At 51.6% G+C, this 12,589-nt stretch overlaps 1 protein-coding gene across 2 annotated transcripts in view; it reads right to left on the reverse strand.

Annotated features, from left to right (window-relative positions):
• The window catches only part of glipr2 (GLI pathogenesis-related 2), a 120,742-nt gene that overhangs the window by 9,601 nt on the left and 98,552 nt on the right, over positions 1–12,589 (reverse strand). For both annotated transcript variants that reach the window (XM_085965907.1, XM_085965906.1), the window contains exons 11-13: positions 12,112–12,360; positions 8,698–8,916; positions 2,195–2,272 (exon numbers count right to left, since the gene is read on the reverse strand). In XM_085965907.1, the coding sequence (XP_085822033.1) occupies positions 2,195–2,272; positions 8,698–8,916; positions 12,112–12,360 (546 nt within the window). The remainder of the gene's footprint in view (positions 1–2,194; positions 2,273–8,697; positions 8,917–12,111; positions 12,361–12,589) is intronic.

The raw sequence follows: 12,589 nt of genomic DNA on the forward strand, positions 1-12,589 counted from the left end.
CTGTTCACGCTGCCTCTCTCTATAGTGTCACTGCCCCGGTCTCACTGTCCGTGCTGCCTCTCTCTATAGTGTCACCGCCCCTGGTCTCACTGTCCGTGCTGCCTCTCTCTATAGTGTCACCGCCCCTGGTCTCACTGTCCGTGCTGCCTCTCTCTATAGTGTCACCGCCCCTGGTCTCACTGTCCGTGCTGCCTCTCTCTATAGTGTCACCGCCCCTGGTCTCACTGTTCACGCTGCCTCTCTCTATAGTGTCACTGCCCCGGTCTCACTGTCCGTGCTGCCTCTCTCTATAGTGTCACCGCCCCTGGTCTCACTGTTCACGCTGCCTCTCTCTATAGTGTCACTGCCCCGGTCTCACTGTCCGTGCTGCCTCCCTCTATAGTGTCACCGCCCCTGGTCTCACTGTCCGTGCTGCCTCTCTCTATAGTGTCACCGCCCCTGGTCTCACTGTCCGTGCTGCCTCTCTCTATAGTGTCACCGCCCCTGGTCTCACTGTTCACTCTGCCTCTCTCTATAGTGTCACCGCCCCTGGTCTCACTGTTCACGCTGCCTCTCTCTATAGTGTCACCACCCCTGGTCTCACTGTCCGTGCTGCCTCTCTCTATAGTGTCACCGCCCCTGGTCTCACTGTCCGTGCTGCCTCTCTCTATAGTGTCACCGCCCCTGGTCTCACTGTCCGTGCTGCCTCTCTCTATAGTGTCACCGCCCCTGGTCTCACTGTCCGTGCTGCCTCTCTCTATAGTGTCACCGCCCCTGGTCTCACTGTCTGTGCTGCCTCTCTCTGTAGTGTCACCGCCCCTGGTCTCACTGTCCGTGCTGCCTCTCTCTATAGTGTCACCGACCCTGGTCTCACTGTTCACTCTGCCTCTCTCTATAGTGTCACCGCCCCTGGTCTCACTGTCCGTGCTGCCTCTCTCTATAGTGTCACCGACCCTGGTCTCACTGTTCACTCTGCCTCTCTCTATAGTGTCACCGCCCCTGGTCTCACTGTCCGTGCTGCCTCTCTCTATAGTGTCACCGCCCCTGGTCTCACTGTTCACTCTGCCTCTCTCTATAGCGCCGTCACCGCCGCTCTCACCATTTTATCCCGTGTCCGCTCCTCTCGTCACTGTGGTTGCCGGCCAGTGGCTCTCAGTGGGAGATACATGGGATTGAAGGGGCAGATGTGCTGGCTGCTGAAGTGGTCTCGCCACTACTGCGATTGTTGGTTGGACCCACCCACATTTTAGCGCATTGACATTCATTTGCTGATGGTGGCTGCTGGATGGTTTGGACCTGAGGTCACCTTGAGGCATTAGCCATATCCATGCCTGCTCCCGCCAGATCCCTTCTGCTAGGCACCTCCCCCGTGTGACCATGACTGCACAGATAGGATTCATCAATCGTTCCAGAAAATTGGGCAGGAACCAGGAGCGGTTCACGAGGCCCATCACTGGGAGTGAGCCTGAGCCCTGCCAATGGCCGGGTCAAGAAGACCACATGGTCCTCTGTTATGATGGGCGCAGTGCCTTGCAGAAGCATTAGGTCTGTCGGGCACTTAGCAGAACATTTGCCCTTACGCCTCTCTCTCTTTCTTTCTGTCTCTTTATCTGATGCCTTGCGTATCTTACTGAATGTATTTTCTTACCTGTTCCTCTGTCTCTCCAGCTGTCTCTCTCCCACATGACTCTGTAACTCTCTCACATGACTCTGCCTCTATCTCTCTTTCTCTCTAATGTATCTCTCTCACATGACTGTGCCCCCATCTCTTTCTCTCTATCTCTAATGTAACTCTCGCACATGCCTCTGTCTCTCTGTCTCTTCCTCTCTATCTCTCTCTAATGTCACATGCCTCTGTCTCTCTCTCTCTCTCTTCCTCTCTCTCTCTCTGTCTCTGTCTCTCTCTCTTCCTCTCTCTCTATCTCTCTGCCTCTGTCTGTCTCTCTCTCTTTTCCTCTCTCTCTCTCTGTCTCTGTCTCTCTCTCTTCCTCTCTCTCTATCTCTCTGCCTCTGTCTCTGTCTCTCTCTCTTCCTCTCTCTCTCTCTGTCTCTCTCTCTTCCTCTCTATCTCTGTCTCTGTCTCTCTCTCTTCCTCTCTCTCTATCTCTCTGTCTCTCTCTCTCTCTCTTCCTCTCTCTCTCTCTGCCTCTGACTCTCTTTGTGTGCGTCGTTCTCTCAAATGTCTTGCGTGTTTCACTGAATCTCTTTCTCTCACCTGTTCCACTGTGAAATCCTGGAGCTTTGAAGTTGTATTTCTTGATTTCATTGTACCAGGATTCACTCACTTCGGTCCCTATAACAAAACATAAAGATATTAGAAACATTACACACACTTCAGTTGGCCTCTATCTGCTGAACTGAAGATCTAAAGGCGTTTCTCCAATTCTTATATTTGCTAAAAATTGAATTCAAGAAGCTCAACATGCTCTTTCATACCGAACTCCTCAGCAATTCTTCACTCACCTCACATTCCTTCAGTTCCTGAGGAATCTTATTACTGTTTATTATGTATTGCTGGCCAGACTGCCGACTCCCACTTCCGTACTATCGCCCATCTCCGCCCTGCCTCAGCCCACCTACTGGTGAAACCCTCAGCCCTGCCTGTGTTACCTCCAGACTCGACTATTCCAAACCTCCCATCTTCCACCGTCCACAAACTTGATGTTATCCAAAACTCTGCTGCCGTGTCCTAATTCGCACCACGTCCCGTTCGCCCGTCACCCCTGTGCTCGCTGACTACGTTGGCTCCCGACTCAGCAACACCTCGATTTTAAAATTCTCATCCTGGTGTTCAAATCCCTCCGTGTCCCTCCTCGCCCCTCCCTTTCTCTGTAAACCCCTCCAGCCCTACAACCCTCCAAGGTCGCTGTGCTCCTCCAACTCGGGCCTCCTGAGCACCCCCAATTTCTGCTGCTGCACCATTGGTGGCCGTGCCTTCAGCTGCCTGAGCCCTAAGCTCTGGAATTCCCTCCCTAAACCTCTCCGTCTCTCTCTCTCTCCTCCTTTAATACGCTCCTTAAAACCGACCTCTTTGACCAAACTTTTGGTCACCTGTCCTAATATCTCCTTAGGTGGCGCGGTGTCAATTTGGTTTGACAACACTCCTGTGAAGCGCCTTGGGACCTCGTACTACATTAAAGGCGCTATATAAATGCAAGTTGTTATTGTACTGACAGTGTAGCAAGGAGGACTGAAGGGTATAGGGGTTGTTTAAAGAGAAAGGGTAGGGCTGGTGATGTGGATGAGTGTATTGATTTCTTTGTGGGTTCAATGACGAGACATTTATGAAAGAGAATGTCTTTTAATCTAAAGTCTGTTCAACTCTTTATACAGCATTTACAGGAGACATCATGCTAGTGATGCATCTAGAACAAAACTGAAACCAAACTAAACTGCCTTGCTTGTCTCTGTCACATGCCCTCTGCTGGTCAGGCACAAGCAATCAATACATGCAAACATGCTGGTAAGGCATCATCATCAAACAGGCAAATACCATCTCTATTTGCTGATATCATTACAGATGAGGAGATGGTAAGAAGAGGAGGGGGTAGTGGGAAGAGGAAAGCGTAGGGAATGTGTTGTGAGTGAAGGGTTGGGGAGGGGGTGGCTGAGGGCCACATCGTACCTACAAACTCCACCTCAAATGCAGCCTGCAACTGTTGGTGGATCCTTTCCTGCCATACCATGCACTATCTCCCGCCGGAAAGACATTTTTTTACCAATTCAACCATTTACTTAAAAGAAACATATCATTCATTCAAACATCAAAAATAATTTGTGTCATTCAGCTGCAGGGTAATTTCAAATCAAAAGAATGTGTCTTTCATGAGCTCAAACGTCTCGCTGCGGTTTACAGCCATTGATACATTTTTGAAGTATAGTCACTTTTGTAATGTAGGAACTGCAGCAGCCAATTTGTGCACAGCAATGTCCAATCTAAATACCTATCTCTGAGAGCACCTCAAGCCTCCAAGGTAACTGAGGGCATGTTAAAGGTCACTGGGGATCAAGTGGTCGGTTGACATCCATCTTGGTTATACAAGTACTGACTAGCAGGTACCACTTTGACCCAGTGAGAGCCCGTTTTAGCACATTCCTGTGGCGGGGGGCGGAAGTCAATATTAAAATTGGTTAGGAACTTTCCATTTTTCAATTCCTACACAGGAAAAGGCCAATTATAACCATAGAGGTCAGTGTGTCAGGGCAGTGTTATTTACACTCTCTCCCTCAATGCTCACATTCACTGCTTAGCTCAATCTGTTATTATTCACTGTCATGTTGTTATCACAGTGCTCAGCTCACATAGCTCACTCCACCCTCTGTACATTTGGGAGGTTACTCTGAACCCTCAGCTCTCTACCTGTGTGAGTTCACTCTGAACCCTCGGCTCTCTACCTGTGTGAGGTCACTCTGAACCCTCGGCTCTCTACCTGTGTGAGGTCACTCTGAACCCTCGGCTCTCTACCTGTGTGAGGTCACTCTGAACCCTCGGCTCTCTACCTGTGTGAGGTCACTCTGAACCCTCGGCTCTCTACCTGTGTGAGGTCACTCTGAACCCTCGGCTCTCTACCTGTGTGAGGTCACTCTGAACCCTCGGCTCTCTACCTGTGTGAGGTCACTCTGAACCCTCGGCTCTCTACCTGTGTGAGGTCACTCTGAACCCTCGGCTCTCTACCTGTGTGAGGTCACTCTGAACCCTCGGCTCTCTACCTGTGTGAGGTCACTCTGAACCCTCAGCTCTCTACCTGTGTGAGGTCACTCTGAACCCTCGGCTCTCTACCTGTGAGAGGTCACTCTGAACCCTTGGCTCTCTACCTGTGTGAGGTCACTCTGAACCCTCGGCTCTCTACCTGTGTGAGGTCACTCTGAACCCTCGGCTCTCTACCTGTGTGAGGTCACTCTGAACCCTCGGCTCTCTACCTGTGTGAGGTCACTCTGAACCCTCGGCTCTCTATCTGTGTGAGGTCACTCTGAACCCTCGGCTCTCTACCTGTGTGAGGTCACTCTGAACCCTCGGCTCTCTATCTGTGTGAGGTCACTCTGAACCCTCAGCTCTCTACCTGTGTGAGGTCACTCTGAACCCTCGGCTCTCTACCTGTGAGAGGTCACTCTGAACCCTCGGCTCTCTACCTGTGTGAGGTCACTCTGAACCCTCGGCTCTCTACCTGTGTGAGGTCACTCTGAACCCTCGGCTCTCTACCTGTGTGAGGTCAATCTGAACCCTCAGCTCTCTACCTGTGTGAGGTCACTCTGAACCCTCGGCTCTCTACCTGTGAGAGGTCACTCTGAACCCTCGGCTCTCTACCTGTGTGAGGTCACTCTGAACCCTCGGCTCTCTACCTGTGAGAGTTCACTCTGAACCCTCAGCTCTCTACCCGTGAGGTCACTCTGAACCCTCAGCTCCCTACCTGTGTGAGGTCACTCTGAACCCTCGGCTCTCTACCTGTGAGAGGTCGCTCTGAACCCTCGGCTCTCTACCTGTGTGAGGTCACTCTGAACCCTCGGCTCTCTACCTGTGTGAGGTCACTCTGAACCCTCGGCTCTCTACCTGTGTGAGGTCACTCTGAACCCTCGGCTCTCTACCTGTGTGAGGTTACTCTGAACCCTCGGCTCTCTACCTGTGAGAGGTCACTCTGAACCCTCGGCTCTCTACCTGTGTGAGGTCACTCTGAACCCTCGGCTCTCTACCTGTGTGAGGTCACTCTGAACCCTCGGCTCTCTACCTGTGTGAGGTCACTCTGAACCCTCGGCTCTCTACCTGTGAGAGGTCACTCTGAACCCTCGGCTCTCTACCTGTGTGAGGTCACTCTGAACCCTCGGCTCTCTACCTGTGTGAGGTCACTCTGAACCCTCGGCTCTCTACCTGTGTGAGGTCACTCTGAACCCTCGGCTCTCTACCTGTGTGAGGTCACTCTGAACCCTCAGCTCATAGAAACATAGAAGATAGGAGCAGGAGTAGGCCATTCGGCCCCTCGAGCCTGCTCCGCCATTAAATGACATCATGGCTGATCATCCAAATTCAGTACCATGTCCCTGCCTTCTCCCCGTATCCCTTGATTCCTTTAGCCTTAAGAAATATATCTAACTCCTTCTTGAATATATTTAATAAGTTGGCCTCTACTGCCTTCTGTGGTAGAGAATTCCACAGGTTCACCACTCTCTGGGTGAAGAAATTCCTCCTCATCTCTGTCCTAAATGGCTTACCCCTTATCCTTAGACTGTGACCCCTGGTTCTGGACTCCCCTGCCATCGGTAACATCCTTCCTGCATCTAGTCTGTCCAGTCCTGTTAGAATTTTATAAGTTTCAATGAGATCCCCTCTCATTCTTCTAAACTCCAGTGAGTATAAGCCCAATCGACCCAATCTCTCCTCATACGTCATTCCTGCCATCCCAGGTATCAGTCTGGTGAATCTTCGCTGCACTCCCTCCACAGCAAGAACATCCTTCCTCAGATAAGGTGACCAAAACTGCACACAATACTCAAGATGTGGTCTCACCAAGGCCCTGTACAACTGCAGCAAGACATCCTTGCTCCTGTACTCGAATCCTCTCGCTATGAAGGCAAACATACCATTTGCCTTCTTAACCGCCTGCTGCATCTGCGTGCTTACCTTCAGCGACTGGTGCACAAGGACACCCAGGTCTCATTGCACTTCCCCTTTTCCCAATCTATTGCCGTTCAGATAATAATCTGCCTTCCTGTTTTTGCCACCGAAGTGGATTACCTCGCATTTATCCACATTATACTGCATCTGCCATGCATCTGCCCAATCACCCAACCTGTCCAAATCATACTGGAGTTTCTCTGCATCCTCCTCACAGCACACACGCCCACCCAGCTTTCTGTCATCTGCAAACTTGGAGATATTACATCTAGTTCCCTCGTCTAGATCATTAATATATATTGTGAATAGCTGGGGTCCTAGCACCGATCCCTGCAGTACCCTACTAGTCACTGCCTGCCACTCGGAAAAAGACCTGTTTATTCCAACTCTTTGCTTCCTGTCTGCCAACCAGTTCTCTATCCAAGTCAGTACCTTACATCCAATCCCATGTGCTTTAACTTTGCATGCCAATCTCTTATGCAGGACCTTATCGAAAGCCTTCTGAAAGTCCAAATACACCACATCCACTGGTTCTCCCTTATCTATTCTACCAGTTACATCCTGAAAAAATTCCAGTAGATTAGTCAAGCATGATTTACCTTTTGTAAATGCATGTTCCCTACAAATACTGATTTCATTCAATTCCTCCCTCTCATTAGACCTCATCACAGAAACCCCACAGTGCAGATAGAGGCCATTTCGGCCCATCGAGCCTGCACCGACACATATCCCACCCGATCCCCGTAACCCCTACACCAACACATATCCCACCCTATCCCCGTAACCCCACGTATTTAATCCCCCTAACACTAAGGGTCAATTTATCATAGCCAATCAACCTAACCCGCACATCTTTGGACTGTGGGAGGAAACCGGAGCACCTGGAGGAAACCCACGCAAACACGGGGAGAATGTGCAAACTCCACACAGACAGTCGCCCGAGGCCGGATTCGAACCCGGGTCCCTGGCGCTGTGAGGCAACAGTGCTAACCACTATGCCACCGTGCTGCCATATGTTCCCCGACATCTCTAGAAGGTTTTTTGTATCCTCCTTTGTGAAGACAGAACCAAAGTATGTATTTAATTGGTCTGCCATTTCTTTGTTCCCCCTTATAAATTCCCCTGATTCTGACTGCAAGGGACCTACGCTTGACTTCACCAATCTTTTTCTCTTCACATATCTATAGGAGCTTTTACAGTCAGTTTTTATGTTCCTTGCAAGCTTACTCTCATATTCTATTTTCCCCCTCTTAATTAATCCCTTTGTCCTCCTTTGCTGAATCCTAAACTGCTCCCAATCCTCAGGTTTACTGCTTTTTCTGGCCAATTTATACATCCTCTCCTTGGATCTTATGCTACCCCTAATTTCCCTTGTTAGCCATGGTTGAGTCACCTTTTTTGTTTTATTTTTATGCCAAACAGGGATGAACAAATTCTGTAGTTCATCCATGCGATCTTTAAATGTTTGTCATTGCCTATCCACCGTCAGCTTTTTAAGTAACGTTCCCGAATCCATCCTAGCCAACTCGCACCTCATACCTTCGTAGTTTCCTTTATTTAAATTCAGGACCCTTGTCTCTGAGTCAACAACTTCACTCTCCATCTTAATGAAGAATTCTATTATATTATGATCACTCCTCCCCAAGGGGCCTCGCAGAAACACATTGCTAATTAATCCTTTCTCATTACATAATACCCAGTCTAAGATGGCCTGATCTCTAGTTGGTTCCTCGACATATTGGTCCAGGAAACCATCCTGTATACACTCTAGGAATTCCTCCTCCAAAGTATAGCTCTCTACCAGTGTGAGGTCACTCTGAACGCTCAGCTCTCTACCTGTGATAGGTCACTCTGAACCCTCAGCTCCCTACCTGTGTGAGGTCACTCTGAACCCTCAGCTCTCTACCTGTATGAGGTCACTCTGAACCCTCAGCTCTCTACCTGTGTGAGGTCACTCTGAACCCTCAGCTCTCTACCTGTATGAGGTCACTCTGAACCCTCAGCTCTCTACCTGTGTGAGGTCACTCTGAACGCTCAGCTCTCTACCTGTGAGAGGTCACTCTGAACCCTCAGCTCCCTACCTGTGCAGAAGTTGATGAAGAACTCTATACCTGTCGGTAGCTTAGCATTGCTGCTCCATTTGTACCAGAGATTCTCTCCATACTCGGTGACACTGTGCTGGAGTGTTTTGATATCGATGAGATGCTCTGCCCATTTCTGTGCTTGCACGGAGAGTTCAGGCTTGAACTGGAGTGGCTGTGACTGGTGTAGGGCTCGTAATCTGTTATGTTCTTGAAGAAGTTCAGCAATAAAAGCTTTTTTTTCTTTCTCTGCAAAATACCAGATGTCGATTGATATCTTTCACAGGGCATTACTGAGGCTGCTGTGTGACATATTGTTCATATTGCTATGTCATGGATTGGCAGGTTACACCATCAAGAATGCTACTGAAACTTAAATGTGACATTTACATACGTAGAATTACATAGAATTTACAGCACAGATACAGGCCATTCGGCCCAACTGGCCCATGCCAGTTTTTGTACTCCACACGAGCCTCCTCCCACCTTACTTCATCTCACCCTATCACCATCTCCTTCTATTCCTTTCTCCCTCATGTAATTATCTAGCTTCCTCTTAAAGACATCTATGGTATTCGCCTCAACTAATCCTTGTGGTAGCGAGTTTCACATTCTAACCACTCTCTGGGTAAAGAAGTTTCTCCTGAAGGCACCAAACAAAGGACCACGAGCTTCACCATCGAACTGGGAAATCAAAAGTTGAGTCACCCAGCTACCTTGTCCCCGTAATGAGCGGGATCAGTCGGATTTTGACTGGCCAGTCGTTTCTCCCTATAGTAGCGAGGCAGTGGAATATGTAAAACAAGACAAGGGGTAAAAACACAAAAATAACTTTCACTTGAATAAGGGTAAGAAATGAAAATGCCCACAAGTGGATGTGAACAGTGTGTGTGTGTGTGCGTGTGCGTGTGCGTGTGCGTGTGTGTGTGTGTGTGTGTATGTCTGTGTGAGTGAGTGAGTGTGTGTGTGTGTGTGTATGTCTGTGTGAGAGTGAGTGAGTGAGTGAGTGAGTGTGTGTGTGTGTGTGAGAGAGTGTGTATGTATGTCTGTGTGAGTGAGTGAGTGAGTGAGTGAGTGTGTGTGCGTGTCTGAGGGAGCAACAGGGAAGATTTGAAGGTGTGTCAATGTGTGTGAGCATAGGTCTCGCTGAGGTGGGGGCGGTGAATTCTCCTCCACGATCCCGCCTGAAATCGGGCCTATCACCATCTCAGTGCCCTGACTGGGATTTTCCTCCTCCTGCCCATGTCCAGCTGGCAGTCCTTCCCTGCCCAGGGCATGCCAATGGCAGCAGGGGGCATGGGTCCTGGGTCTCCAGTGGATTTCCCCTCCCATCCACTCCACTTACCACCGTCTCCCATGGCTGCCATGTGGACAGTGGGGATAGGTCCCATGAGGCAATGGTAAAGGCCCCTCGACCCCCCGGGGAGAGAGAGGTCCCTGTAGCAGCTTCCTCACCCTCCAAGTCAAGCCCAGCATTTAGCCGCTGAAGGCCTCAACCCACGGAATTCTGCCCCGAAGGGTGTGCATTCTTGTATGAGCAGCAGTTTGGGAACGTGTAAGGGCGTGTTGGTATGTGGGGCTTGTAAGCCTGACTATGAGTCAGGGTGAATCTGTGTGGGTTGTCAGGCTGTCTGTGTGTGAACACGAAGGCCTACTGGTGTTTGAATGTTAGCATGTCTAGGCATGAGAGTGTGTCGGTGTGGCTAACATGTGAGTGTACAAAAAGTGCATGTACTGGCTGTGGATAGTGATGCCAGGGTCTCTGTGTGGGCACCAAGCTGTGCAGAAGCCTGCAGCTAATTGCAATGAAAGCAACATCAGCGAGACATGGTGTTGGGACAATCAAATCCACACTCCATCTTACCGCCAGTAACAATTACACTCTGGTGAATATTCATTGGCCCTGATTTTAACTGCCCCCACCTGGTGGAAACTGTGCCAGGGTGGGGTGGGGCGCGGGGGGGGGGTGGGTGGGCGCGGTTGGTACTGCTGCGGTTAAAGTAATGCGATTCAGTTATTCCCTTTGATCCCGTTTCCCCAATAGAACCTGCTCTCCTGAGCATGCGAGCGTGACGCCCACGGGAAGGAAGCGGAGTTCTTCTTTAAATATGCAGATAGGGTCTGATCCTGGCACCAGGACCCGATCTGCAATTTGAACCGGAGGTCTGAGAGTGGGTGGGTGGGGGGCTGGGCAGGGGCAGTGTCGGCTCCCCCATCAGGCAAAACCTGCCGGGAGCTGGATGCTGGACCAGGAGAGGCCCAGCAGGTAAGTTTTAAATGTATTTTTCAGGTTTTCTTGTGGGCCAGGAGGGGTAGGAGGGGCCGGAGGACCAGGAGGGGCCAGAGGGGTAGGAGGACCAGGAGGTGCCGGAGGGGTAGGAGGACCAGGAGGGGTAGGAGGACCGGGAGGGGTAGGAGTACCAGGAAGGGCCGGAGGGGTAGGAGGACCAGGAAGGACCGGAGGGGTAGGAGTGGGAGGAGGACCAGGCGGGGCCGGAAGGTTAGGAGGACCAGGAGGGGTAGGAGGGGCAGGAGGACCAGGAGGGGCCGGAGGACCAGGAGGGGCCGGAGGACCAGGAGGGGCAGGAGGACCAGGAGGGGCCGGAGGACCAGGAGGGGCCAGAGGACCAGGAGGGGCAGGAGGACCAGGAGGACCAGGAGGGGCCGGAGGACCAGGAGGGGCCGGAGGACCAGGAGGACCAGGAGGGGCAGGAGGACCAGGAGGACCAGGAGGGGCCGGAGCACCAGGAGGGGCCGGAGGGGTAGGAGGACCAGGAAGGGCCGGAGGGGTAGGAGTGGGAGGAGGACCAGGAGGGGCCGGAAGGTTAGGAGGACCAGGAGGGGTAGGAGGGGCAGGAGGACCAGGAGGACCAGGAGGGGCCGGAGGACCAGGAGGGGCCGGAGGACCAGGAGGACCAGGAGGGGTAGGACGGTAGGAGTGCTCCTCCAGACCTCACAAGGAAGCCTCGGGCCTCCCTTGAACCAGGATACCCCCCACTCTGCCCCAATCGCGGCCAGACCCCCCCTAACTGCCGGGGTCCCCAGCTGTGGCCTCCTGCTGCAAATTACTGCTCCCACCCGCCAGCCAGGCTGTCGATTTGATCGGCTGTCGGGCGTGAGTCTGCAGAAGATTGTTTAAATGAGGCCCTGCCATTTTGATCGTAAGGGCCTTCAAGTCCCAATACTTACCAGGTTTTCCCTGTATTCCCCCCGCTCCTTCTGTTGTTTCCCTCACTGTGTCACTGTCAGTTCATCTGTAGAAGCCTCAGTCAGTGGACTGCTCCAAAGACCGTGTAAACAAAGCTCCATTGGACTCCTGTCAGAGCACTCAGGAGCTACCCGCACTCACCCTTGGGGTGGTTGGGCTTGGCTGTCCCGTATCAACCATTGTTTTCAATTCTCTGACAGGAAAGGCGAGCGTTTTTTAAAGAACAAAACCCGTACCTGACACTAGTGCCACCTGGCTTGTTCCTGGTGCGCCAGGTGCCTTGACGCTCTCTCCTTGGGTCGACCCACCCTTGCCCTCCTTCATTTTGCTGCCAACGGGCAGGACGTTTTTAGCAAAGTAGCCCGGGTTGGTGATGTTGCCGGCCGGGTCGAACTGAGCCACTACCACGGTGAGACCTTTGCCGTCAGATGCCAGGCCAACCCCGATCTCCTTGGAATCTCTCCAAACCAGCTGTGTGAAATGACCTGCAGGCGAACAACAGTGGGGTCATTTACAAAGAGCACAGGGCACGGGACAGTGCGGCCCACACGCACGACCCACCGCTTTTACTGTCTAATCCAATGCTCTACTGGATGGACTCCCACCTCCCCATCACCGTAAACTTGAGCTGCCCGTGTCCTAACTGGTACCAAGTCCTGTTTAACCCATCACCCCTGTGTTCAAATCCCTCCATGGCCTCACCCCACCCTATCA

This window comes from Somniosus microcephalus, chromosome 23, assembly GCF_052327205.1.
Source record: "Somniosus microcephalus isolate GS21.2 chromosome 23, FLI_Smic_1.0, whole genome shotgun sequence".
NCBI lineage: Eukaryota > Metazoa > Chordata > Chondrichthyes > Squaliformes > Somniosidae > Somniosus > Somniosus microcephalus.